At 41.2% G+C, this 24,551-nt stretch overlaps 1 protein-coding gene across 2 annotated transcripts in view; it reads right to left on the bottom strand.

Moving 5' to 3' along the window:
* FRMD3 (FERM domain containing 3) overlaps positions 1 to 24,551 on the bottom strand; it is a 292,877-nt gene that overhangs the window by 120,879 nt on the left and 147,447 nt on the right. For both annotated transcript variants that reach the window (XM_073021498.1, XM_007969584.3), the window contains exon 2: positions 15,123 to 15,227. In XM_073021498.1, the coding sequence (XP_072877599.1) occupies positions 15,123 to 15,227 (105 nt within the window). The remainder of the gene's footprint in view (positions 1 to 15,122; positions 15,228 to 24,551) is intronic.

Here is a 24,551-nt window from a genome sequence, read left to right as displayed (position 1 = left end):
GAAGACTGGGGCTCAGGATGTTAAACAGCTTGCCTAAGGTCACTCTGCTGATAAACAGTGATTAGAAACCACTGAGGGTGTCAGATCTCCGCAGTCTTCAAAAACAATAATGGGAGTCTTATAAGTGTTTCAACATTAGGGAAAGTCTAACAAAACAAACAAACAAACAAACAAAAAAACAACAAGATATATTTACCCCTGAGCACGTTGCACAGACAAACTGAAAAAACAAGTCTTTTTGCTTCTGGCTAAAATTGTATCAACTCATTTGGGGACTCTCGTTATCGCCTTCTAATTAGAAGTTATATAGTTTTTATAACTGAACAGTGGAAGACTCATTGATTATACCACTTACTAGCTATAAACCTTGTACAAGATGCTTAATCTCTCTGTGTCTCGGTTTCCTCAACTATAAAATGGGAACAGTAATCACACCCACCTTGTAGGGCTGTTGTGAGGATTTAAAAGTTAACAAATGTAATATACACAGTGCATGAAATGTGAAAATACTAAATAAAATGATTGTTGTTGGCCGATGCAGTTCTTATTACTTAATAGGTACAGTTTCATTGTTAGACCACATCTTTCAATATATGTGCTTCATGGAGAAGAATAATAAAAGAGGCCCCTGGTGGTTAAATTACTTTTCTAGAAATGAATGAATAGGATCATTTAGAACTAAGGTAAGAAAACAAATAGCGGCAAGAGATCAATACTTACTGCAATTGTTTTGCAGAACAGAATCACCAGTTATTTTGTCCGAAATATAAATATGTTTTCCAAATTCTCCTTGTTTGGCATTCTTCGAACTCCTCGGCCCTTTCCTGCCTAACTTCAACGTGCTTCTCCAACTTGTCTCTGACTCCAGGGTGCCAAGTCAGTTTCATTTTGTGTGCCCACACCAGGACTGTGAGGAGGATTCCAAAACCAGGTGCAGGCTCTGAGAGAATGAGTGCCATAACGGACTGGCTATGTCTGCCATGCCACTATAGATTGGCAGTGTCTGCCATGGAGGGGACAGGGAACATGTAAGGCATGCCTGCAAGGTATTTGCCATCTGTGTCCTAAATAAATTATTTACTCTAAATAAACTGGCCTCCTTGTTGTCCTAAGAAATACACTTTGCAGTTTCAGATCAGTTTCTATCACCCTTTTCCTCTTAGCCTATTCACACCCTACATTTGCCTTTCAGACCTAGTGTATCTCAGTTACCCATTTCTACAAGGTGATCTCTACACACCTTTCCAGGACAGCTATTCTTCCCCAAAGGGAGAGTCATGAGGTATAGAGTCCTAGGAAAAATAAGCCAGCAATAACGTTTCAAGGAATTACAGGAAATCATTTCTTCAAAGAGGGCAAAGTTCAACTTGTTAGTATTCATTAAATCACTAACACAGAAACAGAAAACCAAATACCAATACCACATGTTCCCACTTATAGATGGGAGATAAATTATGAGAATACATGGACACTCGGAGGGGAACAACACACACTGGGGCCTATCAGAGGGCAAAGGGTGGGACGAGGGAGAGGATCAGGCAAAATAATTAATGGAAACTTGGCTTAATATGTGTGTGATGAAATAATCTATACAACAAACCCCTAAGACACAAGTTTACCTATATAACAAACCTGCACATGTACCCCTAACTTAAAAGTTAAAAAAGACCAGGTGCAGTGGCTTGCTCTCACCTGTAATCCCAACATTTTGGGAGGCCAAGGTGGGTGGATCATCTGAGATCAGGAGTGTGAGACCAGCCTGGCCAACGTGGTGAAACCCCATCGCTACTAAAAATATAAAAATTAGCCTGGCGTGGTGGCAGGTGCCTGTAATCCCAGCTACTGGGGAGGCTGAGACAGGAGAATCCCTTGAACCCAGGAGGTGAAGGTTGCAGTGAGCCAAGATGGCGCCATTGCACTCCAGCCTAGGCCGCAAGAGCAAGACTGCGTTTCAAAAAAAAACCCAAAAAACACCTGACAGGCCCATAGCCCAGCAATTTCTTTATTCTCCAACTCACCCATGCAAACAAAGAGGTACCCAACAAGAATCTTCACTGCAATATTATATAAAATTACAAAATATTAGAAATAACATTAATGGCCATCATCAGGAAAAGGGGTAAACAGACTGTGGTCTGTTCATATTCTGGATGATTCTGCAGCAGTGTTTTCTATGAGGGAGATCTTTATGTGTAGCATGGACAGATCTCTAAGGCATAATGTGGGATACAAAAAGTGAACTGAAAAATTTATCATTATACCTGCAATCAGTTCCCAAATTGTGCACTAAATCACCCCCAGAGAAACACAGCCATAGTAGACATCAGTCAGCTCCATGTGAATTATGAACTCGAAGGAGTACACAGTTCCAACATTAGATTGTGCTATATTCCTTTTTTTTTTTTTTTCCTGGCAGGGCTTCCTACGTTGCCCAGGCTGGTCTCAAACACCTGGGCTCAAGCAATCCTCCCACCTTGGTCTCCCAAAGTGCTAGGATCACAGACATGAGCCAACACACCTGGCTGTGCTATATTCCTTTTGATGTCATATGTGTATAAGGTATCAAATATATATATTTTTTGCAAAGCTTGGTTTCTAGCAGTTGCTATGATAATAAGCAAGTACCACACAGAAATAGGTGTGCAACAAGCAATGAGCATGGTGGTCTGTCCAATATGATCCTAGGGGTGCCCAACAGGCACCCGTTGTTAAGCACTTGTGGTTGTTTAAGAATGAAATGAAAATACTATTTTTTCTGCAATTTATATGTATAATGTTTTACATAACTACTAAGATTTTAGGACACAACTACTTGTTTGGATCTAACTCTTATTAGATGAAACTATTAGGTATTCTCCTGGCCTATGGAGGCAACAAAATAATCACTAAGATACTAAGACAGTCAGAAATTGAGGAAGTTTGGGAGGCTTTGAACAACTTCACTATATATTTAGTATGTGTTATTTTTAAATAAAAAGTACAGACATTACCATATATTCAAAAAATACATATGTAAGCATCTAAATATATTGGTAAAGATCCGAAATGATAGGCAGTAAAACGAGACTAATGGGAGGATAATAGGAGTGGGGAACACACGTTTAGGAGTGTTAGCCAAAGAAAACCATGATTTCAGTATTTTCCGTGATGTTTTAGCTTTAACTTTTTTACATGTACTGGTGCATGATACAGTTGGGATACGTGTCCTCAACCAAATCTCATGTTGAACCGTAATCCCCAATGTTGGAGGTGGGGCCTGATGGGGAGTGATTGGAGCATGGGGGCAGATTTCTCATTAATGGTTTAGCACCTTCCTCTTGGTGCTGTGCTTGCGATAGTGAGTTCTTGCAAGACCTGGACATTTAAAAGTGTGTGGTGCTTTCCCCCTCTCTCCTGCTCTCACTGTGTGAGATGTCTGCTTGCCTTTGGCCATCCACCATGACTGCAAGCTCCCTGATGCCTCCCCAGAAGAAGATGCTGGTGCCATGACTCCTGTACAGCCTTCAGAACCATGAGCCAACTAAACCTGTTTTCTTATAAATTACCCAGTCTCATATACTTCTTTATAGCAATGCAGGAACAGCCTAACACAGTACATTACACAAATAATTAAAAATCTATTTTTTTAAAGAAGATGGATAATGTCTACTCAGAGGATGAAAGTAGATTTCATGTAAATTAACCTGAAGGAGTTCATACATGATAGGCAGATATCAAACCCAGCTGAGCACCCAGGGTTGACGCTGTGGTCAGACCCAGGAGCCAGCAGGCCTAGATTCAAATCCAAGCCCTAACATTGACAAGCTGTGGACTTTGAGCTGGTTCCCTGGTTTCCTCACTTACAGCATCATCGGGAAGTGTAAATGGGTTAATTCATGAAGAAGGCCTTAGAACAGAGCTTGGTGCATCAAGAAGGCTCAACAGCACTGGCTGTTTCCATCTTTAGGCTCCATGAAAGAAACTTCTCACTTGGTACCACGGCAGTTTCCGTGAGTCTAACTGTGTCCTTCTTTTTTTTTTTTTTTTTTTTTTTTTTTTTTTTTTTTTTTTTTTGAGACAGAGTCTTGCTCTGTCACCCAGGCTGGAGTGTAGTGGCACAATCTCAGCTCACAGCAGCCTTCGGCTCACTGCAACCTCTGCCTCGAAGGTTCAAGCAATTCTCCCGCCTCAGTCTCCAGAGTATCTGAGACTACAGGCACAGGCCACCATGCCCGGCTAATTTATATATATATTTTAGTAGAGATGGGGTTTCACCATGTAGGCCAGACTGGTCTCGAACTCCTGACCTCAAGTGATCCACCTGCCTCAGCCTCCCAAAGTGCCGGGATTAACTATGTGAGCCACCACACCCAGCCTAACTTTGTCCTTCTCTTCCTCCCCGACTCCCCGTCTCACTCTCCCTTCTGTTCAACATGAGGAGATCAATTATCTATATAATTGCAATACCAGCTGTTAGCCCTTTGCCTCTCTCTTCATCCCCTTCCTCTCTCTCCTCTCTTTTCTCATTCTTCCAATTAGAGTTATGAGTTTGCCAGTGAAATGTAGTCTGGACTACACCAATAACTCCCGCTATTATTGGAGGTACAGATGGATTACACTTTAGGGAAAAAATAACCACCATGATGTGGCATGCTTGGTAATTAGATATAAGGCTTAGAACATTTATTGCATTGCTATTTTCCTTTTGATTGCTACTTGGAATATATGCTGTTCTGATATTTTTAAGTCTTTCTCCTTACTGAAAACCAAGTTTCCCTAAGACAGGCAGAAAGGAGAACCTGGTAATCAAATATCTCAATTTCTGGCTAATTTACTGTAACCGAAATCTTATTTTCCTCAACTCTCACATAGAATAAAATTTCCAAAAGCTATAAGGAAGCTAAGACCCCATCACTGATTCTACAAAATGAACTAGGGGAGCAAGATGAACCAGTGGATGCACCCCTTAGTATGATTTGAAGGTACCAGGAAGGCATCTGCAGCAGATACTCTCAAGCCCCCCAGCAGCCTGACGCTTTTTAGGAAGGCTGACCTCAGTTTACTGGAGTCCACCACAGGGTAGAGAATTGAAACTTCCTACCCCATCTCACCCTCCACAAACCAGGGTAGCTCTTAATTAATGACTATCAGATGTGGTAGTATAAATACCTCTGCTCCCTCACCCCTTGGATGTGACAACTCTAAGGCATGGCCTACACTGATTCCAGAACTTCCCTATGAGCCCAAAATACCCTCTACATGACTCTGCCCAGCATTACACACTTACTTGACCTCCTTTCCCTCCCTCATCTAATTCTCTACTGCCCTACAAGTCTTTTCCTAGAAACACTTCCTAACAAATCACTTAAACAGAAATTTTTATCTCAAGGTCTGCTTCTTCAAACCAGACCTAAAACAGCCTCCCTAACTCTCCACTAAAAGCTGTCTTCCATGGTGTTTAAAATCCTTTCCCTGGGGATTTATTCCCTTTGCCTTAAGCTTAAACCCTGGAAACCTGCAAAGCCCCTGTGAAAGATCCCAGTTTTAACAGATTTGCAGAATTATTGAAATCTACCTGACCATATTTCAAGATTTTTCTTAGAACAAATTTATTTTAGTTGAGAGCAGTTTCAAGAGAAAGAAGATAAGCTACACAAAGGGGGTGAAAAGCAGAGAGATTCCTAAATCTATGTTTTGGTTTCCTTATCTGTAATCTTGGTGGAGATGGTGGAAGGCTGATTCCAGAACTCCTGAGATTCTTTGTTCTAACAGTCCTCAGCCTATCAACCTGAAGGATGAGGATATTGCCAATGTATGTTTCTTTCTTTGTGATTTTGCTAGGCGCAGCTGCACTTAGCCCTGAGAGATCATTTTTCTCTACCTCATCATACAAATGGTGTGTATCTTTCATATATTCTCATTTTGGTTTGGTTGGGGGAAAAGAAGGTGGGTGTGAGGCAGTAATTTGTGACTAAGAAGATTGATTTTTAATTTGGCCACTGCTAAGACCAAAAAAAATTGCATCTGAAAGTAAACAATATAGCACTTAGTTATCTTCAAATGTTTGGCTTCTGTTGAAATCGATTCAGTGTATGATTACAGAATAAATTATGCACTTCTCTGTTTACTTTCTCAAAGCCCTTGGTACCCTAAGCCAGAGTAATTTGTAGCCCAGAGAAATATGTTAAATAACCCAGGGGGCTTTTAAAAAGAATGAATGCACCTCCCCAGACAGGAGATTGTTTTTCACCTCAATAGTAACCAGATCCAAAATTTGAGCAATTCCCATGATGACTCTAAAACGATGGCCTGATTCTCACATCCACCTAGACAAAAGCTCCAGAGTAACTTAGTCCCTGCATTATCATGCAGCCAATTTATGTCATTCCCAGCCCCTCTGACCTCTTCTGGAGAAAAAAGAATGCCATCTGGTGAATGCAGCCTTATCAGTGTTCCAGATTATAAGGCTATAGCAAGACCTAGTTACTTAGCTGCCAACAGTTATGGTTTCCATTCTAGTTTCAAGAAAATCTATGACACAACAGCAACAATAACAACATCAACAAACCTGTAGATCACAAACGCTCAAAAATGTTTGTCCATTTGGAAATCAGTCTATGTAAGAAAATCCACTGGGTAAGTGGCTCATGCCTATAATCCCAGCACTTTGGGAGGCCAAGGCAGGCAGATCACCTGAGGTCAGGATATCAAGACCGTCCTGGCTAACAGGGTGAAACCCTGTCTCTACTAAAGATACAAAAAATTAGCTGAGTGTAGTGGCACGTGCCTGTAGTCCCAACTACTCGGGAGGCTGAGGCAGGAGAATTGCTTGAGCCCAGAGGCAGACGTTGCAGTGAGCCTAGATTGTGCCACTGAACTCCAGCCTGGGCAACAGAGTGAGACTCCATCTCAAAAAAAAAAAGAAAGAAAAGAAAAGAAAAAAGAAAAAGAAAGAAGGAAGGAAGGAAGGAAGGAAGGAAGGAAGGAAAAGAAAGAAAGAAAGAAAGAAAGAAAGAAAGAAAGAAAGAAAGAAAGAAAGAAAGAAAGAAAGAAAGAAAGAAAGAAAGAAGGAAGGAAGGAGAGAGGCAGGGAGGGAGGGAAAGAGAGAGAGAGAGAGAGAGGGAGGGAGGGAGGGAGGGAAAGAAAGAAAGAAAGAAAGAAAGAAAGAAAGAAAGAAAGAAAGAAAGAAAGAAAGAAAGAAAGAAAGAAGGAAGGAAGGAAGGAAGGAAAGAAGGAGGGAGGGAGGGAAGGAAGGAAGGAAGAGGAGAAGAAAGAAAGAAAGAAAGAAAGAAAGAAAGAAAGAAAGAAAGAAAGAAAGAAAGAAAGAAAGAAAGAAAGAAAGAAAGAAAGAATCTTCATTGTTTCACTGTAGTGTTTTTCACTCCTTTAGCCATGATGCTTTTGTATTCTAGGGTCCCAGGGATGGGCAAAAGAGAGACAACAGCCAGAAGAAGAAACACTGTACAAATTAGGGGAGGGGCCAGGAGGTCTAAAAAAAAGCCTATGTGTCCCTTCATCCATTAAGCAACCTCCATCCCCTTCACTAACGTCAACGCTCTCTAACAGGAGTTGGCAATTTTTATTTTTTGTAAAGTAAATATTTTAAGCTTTGTGATCTACATGGATCTCTTTCACAACTACTCAACTCTGCTATTGGAGCATGGAAGCAGCTGCAGACAATATGTAAATGAACAGAATTAGCTGGGTTCCAGTAAAACCTTATTTACAAAAACAGATGGAAGGCCATCCTGACCCTTGCAGTCCAGTCCCTACTCCCAAGAAATATTTAATGTATACTCAAAAAAAAGTCATAATTTGAAAATGCAATTGGATGTAAAAAAAAAAACCATGTATTACTATTTATTTTAAAGTACACTAGTAACTAAACTGCAATCACTTATGAAATGAAATTATGGGATTTTTTTCAAGCCTGTTACAGTGGAATTTACCACCATGTAGCATTTGCTGTCGTGCCACATAAATTTAACAACATTGCCACCAAATTGTTCTAACGTCAAAGATCAGCTAGCCTCCAGACTCATGGGCCTTTTTAAAAATTTCCAACTTTTATTTTAAGTTCAGGGGTACATGTGTAGAATGTGCAGGATTGTTACATAGGTAATCATGTGACATGGGTCTTTTAAACATCTTTAAAGTATGGAATAGTAAAAAGACCAGTTACTAAATTGATAGTATGGTTAATTCATTTAAAAAACAATTCTATTGCATAAGTAATATTAGTATCCTTACTTAATAGATGAAGGAATTGAGACACAGGGAGCGTAAGGAACCTGCTCAAAGTGGTACAACCAGCAGGTGGCAGAGATAGGATTTGCCCTGGTCTTCATGATGGCAAAGCTTTTAGCACCTGAACAATTTCCTAAAATAGCAAAAGATAGTCATCATTTTCTGACTCAGTCCCTTGATCCTGCCTCCCTGCTTGGAACTGCAGCTCAATCCCTCTTATTGAGTCTACACCTATCCTTGCTCCCAGAATGTCTCTCTCTGCACATTCTTTTCTTTCTGCTCTGTTTTTTGTCCATCTCCTTTGCTGGTTTGGAATCTCCTCCCAGGGCTTTGAAGTCATAAAAGACTTCATTGGCTCCAAAATCCCCATCTGTGGCCCAAGCCTCTTCTTTAATCTTTAGACTATATTGTCATCTATACACTGAACATCTCCACCTCAACTTCTCTCACACATCCCAACTCAAAACATTCAGAACTTACCACTTTTCCCCCAAAACCTGTTCTTTTTTCTGTGCAACTTATTTGGTAAATGGCTCCACCTACACTTGGAGCTCTAAGTGACCATTTAAGAAGTTCAAACGCCCTGCTGGAGAGGTCATCTGGAAAGGGCCTGAAATTACATCAGAGGGAGGGGACCCCTGAGCCCTACCTTCCAGCCCTCTGCATCAAGGCACCAGGTGTGTGGGTAAAGATGTCTTGGATCCTCCAGATCAGACTAGCCACTAGCTAACCACCACTGAGTGATCCAGTCAACACCATGTGGGGCAGAAGAATCTCCCAGCAGAGCCCTGCTCAAATCCCTGAGCCACAAAATGCTGTGATATAATAAAATTATGTTGTTTCGAGGCACAAACTTTTGGGAAGGCTTGTTAAACAGCAATAGATAATGAGAACTACTAGATCCTCATCATTAACCTCCACACATGTAACACATAACTACTACTGAAACTTGAAGGAAATAAAATAGTCATTTTCTAATCTATATACCGTTTTTATTTCTCCAAGTCATACATCATAGCCACATTCTAGTCCTCACAGTTAGACTTAAAGATATCTTTAAGACTAACTTGAAACTTCCAAACCTGCTGGTCTCTAGTCAGCCCTGCTGTTCTTGCCTGCTGGAAGCCTCCAGTGAGTACTTGACTCTTCAACCATCACACTTAAACCTGTTTCCCTGACTGATTTCTGCCCAGGGTCCCACCACCAACAGAGGAAAAACTTCTTACCTTGGATATCTTCCTGATTTTTCCTGACTCAAACAAGGATAAAATGGCATTTTTCCAGTCCCTGCCTTCTGGCTCAAATGAGATAACCAGGTCATGTGTTTGCCCTTCCCCTTCCACTATAATGTGGACATCTCCGTTTGCTAAGTGACTTCTAGATGGCAACATTTTATCAAGCATCCATTTCCCTCCTCAGGAGAGGATATCAGATGTAAACAGAGTCAATTATGAGCCAACCTTTTAGTTAAAGACCAAGTTCTGCTTTCTGCTGAATGAATCTGACAATTTTCCCAAATGCATCAGTGTTCATACCTTGAGCCACAATTGAATCACTGACAATATATCCCATTTTCAAGCTGTCATGATAGTACTGTCTTCCTTTTAACTTGAGTGCCAAAGTCCTTTCTCACAAAGTCAAGTTACTTGTAACTGTCTGCCCCAACACACACACTCAAGAAGTCTTGATCTTTAATACATTTTGAAACATAAACAAAAGAGGACTCATTGAGCAGACAAATTTGTGATCAGTGACTTGAGGCAGCAGCACAACCCTTTCCTTCAGTGCAGGGCTGCCCTAAATCTTAGGTACTACTCTTGCTCCTAGTGATGAGCATCTGTGAAGTAATTATCCTGAGAAGCAGGAAGCAGCCTCTCAATGGCAGGAGCAGCTGGTGGGACATAATGCTGTCTGGCTTCCTGGCACCATCCCCAGAGTGAAACCTCCAATCACTGGGCTGGCTTTTATTCCCTTCCACGTCCTCCCCAAGGTGCCTCTAGAAAAAGCAAATTGCTCTTACATAGACAAGGTCTTTTCCTGTTATTAATAAAACTTACTGATAGGCTTACTAGTTCCTTCTGGCTACCAACATAAAAGCCTCGGGGCTGTAATTATATTAGGGTTGTGAGGGTAGGGGATCAGGGCTGAACATGACCTTGCATCCATGATTTCCAGCTCATCCTCCTATCAGAAAACCTATTAAATCCTCTAGTGTCTGGTAGACATTAAGACACAATGGCCTATCATTGGGCACTTGAGGAGCGTACCCCAAAAGTATGGATTTCCAAAGTGAATCCCGCATCTTTGGGTGTGAGTCAAAATCAGAAAAGTCAACAACACTGACGCAAACGGGTTACACAGATAATTAGCCATTCCAAAGTTAAAACCAAAAGCGTTGAGTACAAACTCCCTCCAGACCATAAAGCAGCATCCTACAACCCAATCCCAGTGTAATTCTTCCTCTGCCTGGGTTGGGAGCTGGGGCACTCGGCTCTAAGGCACGGGGTGAGGGGTGACTTCCTTAGCTGAATTTGGGGAAAGAAAAAGGGTAGAAGAATATATGGGGAAAACCCAGGACAATGGACACCTCAAACCATAGCCATGGAAACTAGAGCTATGAAATCCAGCTAATTATTTCAAAACTTCATCTTTCCAAGGGGAAGTTACCCAAATACCTGAATAGAAGTGGTAAAAAGAATATACTGGAGTAAAAAAAAAAAAAAAAAAAAAAAAAAAAAAAAAAAAAAAAAAATCTAAACTTAAGCCAAGTACTACCTTCTTCTAGAATTACTTCTAGACTTATTGATGCAGTTTTCTCTATCCGTAAAATGGGGAGAATACCACCCACCCTTTCCTTAATCTTAGGCAACTAAGATTATGCAAGTTCCTTAGAAGACGAACGTAGTAGAAACCGAGGGGTTTTTACTGGCCAGTATTCAACCTATCCTTCCCTGTATCAAATTAAAAAATAATAATGGAAATGCTGGGCCCTGGACATTAAAATAGCAAAAGATAGTCATCATTTCCTGACTCAGTGTTTCCCACTTCCAGAGCATCTGGGGCATGAGACATCTTGCCAAACATATGGTGTTCCAAATGTAATTGCGCTAAATATTTAATATTCAACAATGGTTTACTGTAAATCGAGTTGTACACAAAACACCAGCCCCCAAGGTGTAGGTAACTTTCACTTCAGCTTCTCTAACTCACTTGATTTTATCGTTTAATTAGCTTTCTATCCAAATAATTCATCAGTTTTACTTGCCATTAAGAAAAATACAGGAGCTGGTGAAAAAAAAAATGTTGGTCAATTATTAATATCTGCTTAAAATGTCCATACCAGCATGTCTCTGTTTATGTCTTTGAGTCCATTTTTCTAATTATCCAAGGCCCATTTTCTGCCTTCTCTCTCCAAAGATCTTAATAGTAGTGCCCCCTGCCTTTAAAAGATGTTCTTATAAACATTTCTAGGTTTTAGAGATAGTAATCATGACTGTGTTTCCTCATGTCTCACCTGGACCTAGCCAATGCATAACAATTATAAGAATAATAATAACAACTAAGAGTGAAAATAACACACACCATATACTCAAGGTGTACCATGTACTAAGCATTGATATACCTTATCTTTCATTCTCATATCAACCCTACAGGTAGGTATTGTTATTTGCTTTATCCATCAGGACAGAGACTCAGAGAGGCTGTATAGCTTGGTCAAGAACACATAGCTTACTAATCAGGAGAGATGGGATTTTTAATTCATATCTTTCTGAGTCCAAAGTCCTTGCAGTTGTGTGCAGCAACTACCCTGCAACCCAAGTGAAAGTTACGCTCACATCGTATCCTCAAAATCAAAAGGCTATAACAGCTACATGATGCAGAGAGAAGTATTCAGGAACACCTCTAAGCAACTTAGTGGCTACATGAGATAAGACAGTTTTGTTTTGAGGGTTGCCCCCATTCTTTCCTTTACTCTACTACCCAAGTCTGGGCATTAAAAATTACATTAAATAGAGTCAAAATATAAAGAACAATAAACAACCTAAAGACTTCTCTTTTATAACTGTAATCTAAAATTTTAATAATTTTAGACATATGAAAAAGTTGCAAAAATGGTAAAGTATAACCTTCGGTCATCTTCCCCTGATGTTAGCATCCTGTGTAATCACAGTACAACTATCAAAATAAGAAGCCAATATTAGCCAATTTAGTTAATGCTATTCTATGATGATGTGTACTTCTCAGTGCATGGTATCAGGAGGTACCTGATGTTAATATGTCTTTTTACCGGCGATGTTAATCTTGGTCTCTTGGTTAAAGTGCTGTCTGTCATGTTTCTCCACTATAGAGTTATAATTTTTTCCTTTGCAATTAAAAAAATACCTTGGAAAGGAGGGGTTACTTTGCAGATTTCCTGTTTCTCCTTAAAACTTTTGCACACGAATTTTAGCTCTTGCCTACAATAATTATTATTGTGTATGGTGATTTTCTATTTCCCTCATTCCTTCTACATTTATTAATTAAAATTCTTCTGTACGGAAGAGCTGACCCAAGTCTTCCCTTTATTTTTTATTTAATTAATTATTTATATCAGGATGGACTCATGGATATTTATTTCATTCTATGGGTTATAATCCAATACTACTGTTATTTTGTGATACCAATTTTTCCTTAATGTCTTGCCTTATGGAAGCCACTGACCCTCTCTAGGCCTTAGCTTCCCCTTTCCTTAAAGGCTTTTCGGCAAGACAAGGCTATAATGAGTCACATTCATGGCACATGATAGATGCTCAACTAAATAGTAGCTAGAATTAATTCTGCAGGTTGGCTATTTATCATTTAGAATTGAATTTTGCACAAAATAACCTGTTTGCAGTGGTGACTAGAGGACTAATACAGTCCAGAGTGTATTTGGTCCACAGGGACTCTGATCTATAACCCTAAACTCAAACACTCACTCTACCACTTACTAACTATGAAACCTGGGACAAGTAACAACTTCTTTGAGCTTCTTTCCCTCTTATACAAATGTGATATCTTCATAGGCTATAAAAAGTTATGGCTATGAATGTCTTTGCTTCATGGTCCCCAGACCAAAGCTGGCTTGGCTGCATCAAAATTAGATTAGGAATAGGCTAAGTGCATGTTGCTGGCCCTAACCCCATGGATTCTGATTTAGATCTAGAATAGGGTCCACACTATGCATTTTTAGCAAACACCTAAGGTGATTTTCTTGCAGGGCCAGGTCTGGGAACCAGTGTGACTCAGTAAACACCATGAATGCCCTTCTCTGACGTCATGTCAGCCCTGCATCCCCACCACCGTCCTGCCACCTTTGTCTCACTCAGGTAAATGCCTGGACCGTCCAAAGGTTACTGCAAGTACTACAGGAAACCAAAATTCTTCTGAGCTGTAATACTTCATTGCATCCCTTCACATAAACGTGGGTCCCTAGGACTCCAAGAGCAAAATAAGATTCTCTATGTATCAGACACAAATCTAATCTATTCCTCAAATATCCTCTTCTTTACAGAAATATACTCTGTGACCTCTCCTCATGGTATTGGGTCAGTAAATACTAAACTAAGAGCCAGGTGAGGTGTAGGGATGGAAAGAGGAGGCAGAAAGAAGATCAGGGACATTGAGGAGGAGGAGAGCAAATTAAAGAAGGCAGAGGGGTCCTATCCTCACTTCCAGGTCACCCCCAGGTGACCTCTTTACACATTGTCCTGCTAGTAAGAAGCAGAGACCCAAGTGTGTACTGAGCCTCCGAGCCCATGGCTGGGACCTCCGAGCCCATGCCTGAGACCCACCCCAGGAGCTGGGGGTGGAGATCTCCAGGGTCCATTTGGATATGAAGGACACACATCACGTGGTTCTGGCCTATGCTACACTGAACACACCTAGGCTGCTACACCAGCTCAAAAGGTGAGACTCTCCTGCTCACTCTTCCCCACCAACAGATACTAAAAAGGGTAGGTGTCTCCAGGAGCAAGAATAAAACAGGGGCTTTCAAGTTTAGTTGTGCCCAAGGATCTGCTTCTGAAGTGACTTAAACCCTTCACCTGTCAAAACTTTGTTCAAAAAAATTGAGGTGAAAATCACGTAACAAAATTAACCACTTTAAAATGTACATTTCAGTGGCAACCACCATCAATATGAAATTTCAAACATGCTTATCCCTCGAAAAGGAAACCCTATACCCATTAAGCAGTCGTTTCTCAATTACTCTTTCTCGCAATAACTTTTTTTTGAGACAGGATCTTGCTCTGTAACCCAGCCTGGAGTGTAATGGCTCCATCACGGATCACTGCAGCCTTGACCTCCCAGGCTCAAGCTATTCTGCCCCACCTCAGCCTCCCAAGTAGCTATGATGACAGGCACATGCCACCATGCCCAGCTAATTTTTGTATTTTTTGTAGAGGTGGACTGTTGCCATGTTGCTGGGGCTGGTCTTGAACTCCTGAGTTCAAGTGATCCGTTCATCTAGGCCTCCCAAAGTGCTGGGATTACAGATGTGAGCCACTGATCCCAGCCTCAATAGCTTTTTATAGTGAGTGGGGTTGGGGCGGGGGGGTGATTTTCTCCATAGTGAAATTTTATGTAGTCATTGTTTGAGAGACTTTGGGAAACCCTGGGTTCAAAGGGCAGAGGGACATTCTCTCCTCTAAGCAGATGGGAGCAGGCTTCTGGAAAGGCCTAGGGTAACTTTTCCCTTCTCCTGCTCCACCCAGTCCAGTAAGTACAGCGCCAGCCTCTTCTGCTCACACAGGGTTTCATGCGCCCAATAATCTGTGAGAACAAGGGCATTGGTAGGGCTTTGAGAGGAACCCCCACAGGGCACCACAGTCTGGGTCACTCCCTGAAAATGGCTCCAGACAGAAATCAGCTCTTACCCTTTGCTTCTCTGGGTCCACATAGCGAATGCCAAAGTAGTCCTTCTCCAGCAGGCTGTAGTAGTTGCAGATGTGGTCAATGAGAAACTGCCCTTTGGTTTCCCTCTGCAAAGGAAGCACATTTAAGTCTCAGCCAGAGCTCACCTTGTGCATTTATGTCCACAGGGAGCCTTGTTCACCACCATGGGTCCATGCTCAGAAAAATAGATGTGTTCACTCCAGTCCCTGAAGAAGGGGCTTCCAAACTCTTTTAACCACAAATCCTCAATGAGAAATACATTTTACATTGTGAGCCATTACACACACACACACACACGCACACACACACGCGCGCGCGCGCGTGCACACACACACACACACGCGGAACCAAAAGGACCCCAAAAAGAGAAGCCAAATAATCCATATGCCATTTAATTTGTCTAATGCTATTTATGACTCAGAGTACTAATTTTACAACTCAGTAACTTGTGGAGGTCCACAGTTTGGAAACTCTCATGTAACACATACAATGGCCTAACTGCTTGTTCTAATTCCTCGGTACATATTTGTTCACTCAGTTCTCACAATGATCCTACCAGGAAGGTTCTCATTTTATATTGGAGGAAACTGAGCCACAAAGGGGTTCAGTGACTTGCCCGAAGTCACAAAGCTTGAATAGAGCAGGACGGTATTTGAGCCAGGCTAACTGGCTACAGTATGTGGGCTCCTTCCGAGCCACTTTGACTCCCTGGAGCATTCATGAGTCCACTATGGCTCTGCCAGGAGGTAGGGTCTGGTGAGTGTGGCAGTGCTGTGAGTGGTAACTAAATTCCCTGGCTCTCAGCGGGAATGGTGGAGAACCTGCTTTCTTGGGCCTCAAAGCTACTGCGTCCCTTTCATAAACCAACACAGAAAGGCAGTGTGGAAGATTCAGGAGAGCCCGGGACTAAGATCCAACGACAGGCCTGTGTGACCTTGGGTAAACCCCCGCTGTTTCTACTTTGGTAAAATAAGATAGTTGGACTGGATGATTTCTAAGTTGGTTAGGTTATTTTTCCTTCTGAAATTCTATGAGCGAAAGATGTATCAGCCAAATCTGATTAACATAAATACCACTACAACAAAAACCTCTTCATAGCAAAGACTCTTCTAAGCCCTCATCAGGATATCTGATAAGATTAATTTCTGCTTCAATCAAAGTCGCTGACAGACCCATGAAATGTTTTAGAGATGTGACCTATTAAAATACATGAAGAAATTAGAGGCATTAAGTGAGCCACTTTTTCAATCCACTAAAAATAATTTTGAAAGATCAATTTGGTCTATATTACACAATGATCTCTTCATTAAAGACCACTACCATCAACTCAGGGAGTTGGATGGGAAAGTCACATCTTCCAGCAAGATCTCCATTGACCACTCAAGACCCTTGAGATAATAAAATGCTGCTGTAGACAGTGCAGTGATTAGACAATGCAAGCATGGCTGAAACAGGGGTCAATGCCTTCCAAAAAGCCTGGGATGCGCTGCACTGAGTGAAGGACTGGCGCTTATAAGCACATAGTGTCATATGAAACCTCCATTTTGCTGAAATCACTTTCGAGTTTGATTTTGAATGAGCTTCAAGTTTTTAACTTCCTTCCTAAGAAACCATCTGATATAGCTCAAAAGAGACAAAATATAAAAATGGAATTTGTTTTTAAATGTCTGTAATTGTTTTTAACCCAGGAGGCTCAAATGGCAAAGTTATACCTAATAGCTGAACTCAATGCCCAGAAAATAATCATTGGCTTTAGTTCCTTTTACACACATACTCTGTAATCCATTCATCTTTAAAAGGTTGCAGCATTATTCCCTCACCAAACATGACATAGGAGTTCATCATTTTATGATTGAATGGCAAAGCCCTCTTCATTAGGATTTACTATAGGGAAGTATTCCCTACCATATTCTAGATATGTGGGTTAAGGCAGTGCATTGTAATAATATGGGATTGAGCAGGCCTTGATTGTTCATGATAGATACTGCTGTCATTTTGCCCTAAAGAAGATGTACTCAACAGCACAACAAAGATTTTTTTTAAATGATTAAACACAGCAACCAATATACACCCTCTAGCAAGATCTCCATTGACTACTCAAGACCCTTGAGAGAAGAAAATGCTATTGTAGACTACACAGTGATTAGAGTGTGCAAGCATGGCTGAAACAGGGGTCAATGCCTTCCAAAAAGCAGGTCAGGCCAATTCCCATGGTTCCAGATCACCAGGTGGATTCTAGGTCTTTGCTACTGAAGGTATAGCCTACAAACTAACACTATAACAGAGGAGCAGCCTTAGTCTCACCTGGGAGGAAGCCTGTTGGAGACAGAATCTCAGGCACTGCTTCAGCCCTGCTGCACCTGGTCTGCATTTTAGCAAGATCCCCAGGTCATTCGCATGCACATTGAAGTTTGAGAAGCATTGGTCCAGGAGGATTTCCACAACATAAGAAAAACTTTACGTGTCTCTAGAGACCATTAAAAAGCAAAAAAAAAAAAAAAAGGCCTCTTTTCCCTTGAGAATTGTGTCTTCCTTAACTCAGAAAAATCAGTCCTTTCCTGCCTTGGGTACACAAGCTGCCTCTGCCATTGTCAGGGGATGTCGATAGCCCTTTGCAGTTCTGCCCATTCCTCTGCGTTGCCCAGACAGCCTCACCACCCTGAGACCCTCCATGTCTCACTGCTTGGTGCCAAGGAAGCCAGCTTCTAGACCCACATCCTCCTGCCTGGAAATCCGGACAAAGTTTCTAAGCCATTTAAGTTCCTACTGTTGTCATTTTTGTGCCCTAAGCTCAGTTCTTGCACTAAACAAAAGCTTGAATAGGCCCAGTACCAAAGGTTGGAAGAGTTCGTTCAGGAGTCAGGTGCATGAGTCCAGCTACTGCCCATATACACCTCACTTCAGAAGACAGGCTGGGGAGTAAACAGTGGTTATGACCCAAACCTTCCACACGCTTCCTCCTGAGCCTCCGAAGATAGAGGTTCCTTCCTTGTGGCCTAAACCAGTGCCTGGCATGCTGGATGTTACCAGATGAATAAGAAGTCTTTGCTTTTTTCTCATAGAAAACATGAGGTCTGGTAACAAAAGGAAGCACTTTCCACAAGCCCTTTGGACTGCACAGCACTAAGAGAGAGCCCCGGGCGACACAATAGCGTCCTGGTATTGGCAATTCCGCAAATGTAGTGGAATTGGCCAACTTTCATGCATCTCTCTCAAGGTCTGTGTGCAGAAGTGGTTATCAAAGATTTCAAGTAAAAGGATTTCATTTTAATGTCAGACTTATGTTGATTCTCCCACAGGATAGCAGCTACACTTGCAGTACTGATTAAGTAGAGATAAAAATCAAGCAGCTAATTTAAATTCTTCAGAGCTCTTACCTAAATTATGTTTTATTAATCACAACAGCATTTAATACATGTGAAAAGTAGTAAGATATAAATGCGTGAGCAGGGCCTAATACGAGGGTCAGTAGGATTGGATAATCTGTGCTTAAAACCCTTATGTGCATAAGTATAGACTTTTGATGCTGTCTCTAAATGAGGTTGTATGATCTCAGAAATGCACTGACAGGGTTGAAAGAATTTGTTCAACTACACAACTTAACTTGTGTCTCAATACTGGTCCTTAGTATCTATAGTACACTGTAAATTGATTCTTTTTATAAATACTGTACCAAAATAATGTGAAGACAATTGCAATATTTTTAATGTGTTAAAATCTATAAGCCAATGCTAGCCAAGATGTGACCCATGGACCATGCCAGAACATGAACAGTGCCTGACTGGTCCTCCATGACAGTAGTCACCATCCTTTTTGGAACCAGGGAGCAGTTTCATGGAAGACAATTTATCCAAAGACAGGGTGGCGGGATGGTTTCAAGATGATTCAGGCACATAACATTTATTGTGCACTTTACTTCTATTATTATTACATTGTAATATATAAGGAAATAATTATACAATTCACCACAATGTAGACTCAGTGGGAGCCCTGAGCTTGTTTTCCTGCAACTAACTGGGGGTGATGGGAGACAGTGACAGATCATCAGGCATTAGATTCTCATAAGGAGAGTGCAACCTAGATCCCTCACCTGCACAGTTCACAAGAGGTTTGCACTCCCAGGAGAATCTAATGCTGCCGCTGATCTGACAGGAGGTGGAGCTCAGGTGGTACTGTGAGTGATGGGGAGCAGCTGTAAACACAGATGAAGCTTCTTGCTTGCCCACAGCTCACCTACTGCTGTGCAGCTCAGTTCCGCGGCCCAGGGATTGGGATCCACTACTCAAAAAACAAGTGCAGAAAATAAGAGCAATTTAATTCTATTTGTGTGTGTGTGTGTGTGTGTGTGTGTGTGTGTGTGTGTGTATTTAACAAATACTGGTCCAAAGCAGACTGGAAGAATAAAAATCTAGTGCTGGCGTCTCCCCACAGAGAGTTTGAGACTCTCTGATCTAAACTGTGCCACCAGGCTTGGGGATTCTGTTTGGGATTTCTTCAGTCCACAAGCCCCAAAGTGTAAAGGGGGTTGTGTCCTCTCTCTCACCTTCTCTGCCCATTTTTCAGACAATTCTTAGTGTGCGTGTGGATCACTGAACCCCCTGCAATAACCCCATCTTTGCTCAGGGTGGAAAGTGCTAGTCTCCTAGGTATGGCAGAATACTTGGCGTAATTCTGGGCATCTCAAAAGGCAAATTCTCTCACTGGGCTAAAGACTCATTGATGTGGCAAACTAGGATCCATTTCAAAAGAATTTGTGTAAAACAATCACATGTCTGATTAGGGATGGCTGGGTAAGAGTGGGTTAACCCTTTTGTGAGAGTGAGAAAAGTTATTCAGTTACTCTGAATCTCTACCTCCTGGTCTGTAAACTCTAAATAATGCAGTCTCGAATGGGTAACCTGAGTATTAGAGACAATGTTTGTAAATATCTTATCGGACACATAGTAGCTTCTCAATAAATGACAGCTATATACTGTCGTTGTTTGTGACGATTTTTTCTTCCGATGCCCATAGTACCTTCTCTTCAAAGGCTGCTGAGTGGACCGGAGTCGGTAGTAAGTCCCACCAAACACAGATGTCAGCAGAGCTTATCATTCTCTCACAGAATGGGTTGGATTTACCCCCTTACACCTTATGGAACCTAATTTTTACAATCACAAACTAGCCTACTTGTCAGAAAAGTCCACCTCTCCTCCCCACCCCAAAGTATGTACTAGGAAAACAGAAGATGCCACTGTGTTCCAAACTTGTTTTCACCACTTATCAGCTAAGTGGCCTTAAGAAAGTCACCAAATCTCTCTTGAGACTGTTTCTCCTTCTACAGCGGGAGAATAATGATGGTAACTTCCAGATGTACCCCCAATGAGATATTTTAAGGCTCATTCATGTATCTGTTAAACACCTATTATGCACCAGGCATTGAGATAGGGATTATAAATAAACAATGAGTGAAACCCAGAAATTTATAATCTCACAGATCTTAAAATCCTGCCCTTTGTAAAATGTGATTGAATTTTGTAAACTGCAAAGTATTATACCAATGTTAGATGTCATTATTAATAATATTAAGAATAATCTTAATCTTAAATCTTTGTCTCAATTTTACAGATCCTTTTAGATATAAGGAAGTTAAGTGGAATACTATTTGCCTCCCAGAACTGTCCTCTGTAGATAAAAAAAAAAAAGTGAACAATAGACAAAGAACTCAATTCTTTTTTTTATTAATTTAAGTTTCATTTTATGTTCATGGGTACGTGTGCAGGTTCGTTATACAGGTAAACTTGTGACATGGGGGTTTGTTGTACAGATTATCTCATCACCCAGGTATTAAGCCTAGTACCCATTAGTAATTTTTTTCTGATCCTCTCCTTCCTCCCACTCTCCACCCCCAACAAGTTTCCATGTCTGTTGTTCCCCTCTTTGTGTCTGTGTGTTCTCATCACTTAGCTCCCACTTATAAGTGAGAACAGGTGGTATTTGGTTTTCTGTTCCTGCTTTAGTTTGCTAAGGATAACTTTCCTTGATTATCTGCAGCCAACTGCTGATGATGCATTTACTTCAACTCCCAAGTTCAGCAGCAAAATTAAAACGACAATAAATTTGTGCTTAAAGAAAAAGAGCAAAGAAATCAATTGCCCAAGTCAGCAATAGCTTTTCTTCAATAACAAAAAAAAAAAAAAAGTCTGGCAGATTTCAGTCCCCAATTCCTAAAACTCCAAGCGAGGTTTTGTTCAGCTTTTTAGACATTGGTTAAGTGGGAAAAACAGTACCAACCCCAAAATACTGAATATATGGCTAAACTAGTTTCAAGTTTGAATAACTACCTTCAGGGATGAAGGTATGAACATAGTAATAAGAACTATTATTCATTTAACATTTACTGTATATCAAGAACTTTGCTACATATTTTTCATTTGATCTCTTGACAACCCATTGGGGTAGTTAATATTCTCCTCATGTTACAGACGAGGAAAAATGAACTCAGAAATTCTATGTTTGTTTACAGGGATGTCAAACCAAATCTGACACCTATGCTGAATCTGTTCTAGGAACTCAGTTGGCCTATGTGCCCCCATTCTCTATGTGGAGATAGAGGAAAACAATATGAGGATTTGGGAGCAATGTCAAGTTCTCCAGTTACTAGAATTTGGACACTGGCAGGAAGGAGCACTGGGTTACCCACAACACCAGGCTGGGAAAAGGCAGTTTTATAAAATACAAAGCACATTATAATAGACTTCATTGGTTAACTGCTTAGCAACCATACATCCCTTTAGCTTTCTTAAAGGAATCCAGATTTTCCTCAGGTATGCATGTGCATGTACACACATGCACGCACACACATGGTACAGGCATAAGCCTCAAGGAACTATGACCCAACCGCATCTGAGGGCTCTAGCTTGGTTGGTATGAGGGTAACCCTATCTCTCTTGTCTGATTGGTTCAGGAGAGGACACATGACCCAGCTTAGGCCAATGAGACACGAGGCATACCTTAACAGGGCTTCTGGGATAATTCTTATTTACTCTTCTGAAAGAGCTTCCCTCTGGACCACACACAGAGGGGCAGTAGGATTGAGGATGAAGTCCAAATATTGACAGAGAAATGGAGCCTGTGTCTGCAGACTGTAAATCTGTTAATGTGAATTTCCTTGGGGATGCCCGTGAAATTCCTTGTTATTTCAGGAAGTACAGATTGGCTTTTCTGTTTGTTGCACCCAACATTTTCACTTGGGAGAGAAGGTAAATCAATGTCTCAGGCCAAGAAGAGCTAAGAGAGAACAATAGTGCTGGTGTGAAACACAGTTGCAGAGATGGCTGACTGATGAGCCCGGGGGCAGAGTCCATTGACTCTGCTCTATGTTCTGCTGTGTTCTATTCAGTCAGCATAGTGTTAACTGAGCTGATCATGGCTGACTGATGAGCCCAGGAGCAGAGTCCATTGACCGCTGTGTTCTATCAGTCAACATAGTGTTTTGGTGTTTTAGAATGGGGAGACTGCACATAAAATCTGGACGCTGGCTGCCATTGAAAAGCTGGAGGGTTCGGAAGCTGGACCCTAAAGGTCTGGTTGGCTTCTCCTTTCCCTGGAAAATGAACTCTGCAGTCCACCACATTTTCGCCTTCCCTGTTGTCTTCTTCCATTTCCCTCAATTCCTTGATCGCTGGAGGTATTTGAGTTTACAATCCCTAATCTGAGGCAATAACGGAGGTCTCAGAAAGTGATCCTTGAAAGAGCTTTCCTTGGAAGTACATCCTCAGAGCCAGGAAACATCCTCAGCGGACACAGCTTTGGGCTGCCCTCTAAAGTTGCCCAACAACTGGGGTCCTAGGACGCAATGGAGGAAGAAAGACCTAACACAGAACAGAGCCATGGGGGAGGCTCGCTGGAATGAGGGAAGCAGGCAAGGGCTGGAGGAGTTGGAAGCACAGCCCCAGGATGGTGGGAATAGTTTGCTCTGGGGTTGACACTGTTCCTCCAGGACCCCTCTATGACAAACAGAAGTGGGAGCTGTGAGGCTTCATTTCCTAACTAGGAAATGAGGGTGGCAAGGTTCTTGTTCAAAGGGCTCTGTTGCTTGGCACCTTATGCCTGCAGAAGTTGCTTTTGAGAAGGGACAGCCTTCATAAATGTACATCTGGGAAATAACAGAATTGTCTCTGGTGATTCCTCTACCTGGAAGGAAAAATACAATCATCTGAATGCCAAGAAACTCCATGAGGAGCTTCTAACCAATTACAAGGCCCTTAACAGCAACTAAATGCACAGTTTGCTGCTAGGATTATGTCTTCTAGGGACAGATGGCTACATTTCTCTGGTGAATTAAGGGCCTTGATTCATTTACCTTCATAGGCAGATGAATAAAGAACAGTAATGAGAAACTAGTGAACTAAATAGTTTGCTTTTATTGTCAAGGACAAGCATTTATTAATATAAGAAAGATTGTAGCTTGATTCAACAACATAAAAATGCTCTGTTAATATTCTGCTATAAAAAAGCCTATTTGTGCAAATTCACACATTTTGTTATGTTAGGGACCACAGCTTTAACAAAAACTGCATCTCTTTAATAAGAAAACCTTTATTAGATAGCAAGTAATATATTGCTTTGTTAACAGTAACTGGTACTGTTGCAAACTGTAACTGGTATTCTTCCTATTGCAAATAGTAACTAGTATTAGATATTGAGCTGTGACATAGATTTCAAAAATTACATTATCCTAAGAATATGAGAGTAATATTAAAGCTATTTAAATGGGAGATAAATGTAAAGAAAAACAAGAATAGAGGAACCACTCATGGTTGAATCTGTGGTTCACACACAGAAATTAAAAGTTTCTTTGATTTGCGTTGTCCAAATATTTTCAAATGTATGGAAGATAAATCCAAGATTTGGGAAAAATGAAATGTGTAATTCTGAATACACATCTGTTTTAGAGTAATAATCAGTAGCTACAGCTAAGATAATTGAAAATATAGGCAAATTTTATTAAAGGCATTTTTGTTCCCAGCAAGTATTCAGAAGTTGGTAGAGGATTATGACTATAGTAGTGACCTAAAAAACAGAAAATAACAACAAAAACAATACCACGGCCAGCTACCCATGAGGGGAAAAAAAATCAATAGTTGCCTGAAAGTGAGAACTGAATGCAAAAATAAAGGCAAAGACATGAGCAGCCACGTTACCCAGCCAGGCCCATTGGCAGAGAATGAAAACCTAACTGCTTATCCAATGCCCGTGGTAGCCCCTACATGCTATGAGAAGACAGAAATACAGTCAACATCACAGCAAGAGGCTTAATAGTATCAAAGCTAGAGAAGGCTAAAGGGTCCTAAAGAAGAAAGACAAAGAAATAGTGCATCCAGGAGAAGATGAAGCAGCCAGAATAGATTGGTCCCTCTATCATCTGA

Source organism: Chlorocebus sabaeus, chromosome 12 (genome assembly GCF_047675955.1).
Source record: "Chlorocebus sabaeus isolate Y175 chromosome 12, mChlSab1.0.hap1, whole genome shotgun sequence".
NCBI lineage: Eukaryota > Metazoa > Chordata > Mammalia > Primates > Cercopithecidae > Chlorocebus > Chlorocebus sabaeus.
This window is presented reverse-complemented; position numbering and strand designations above follow the sequence as displayed.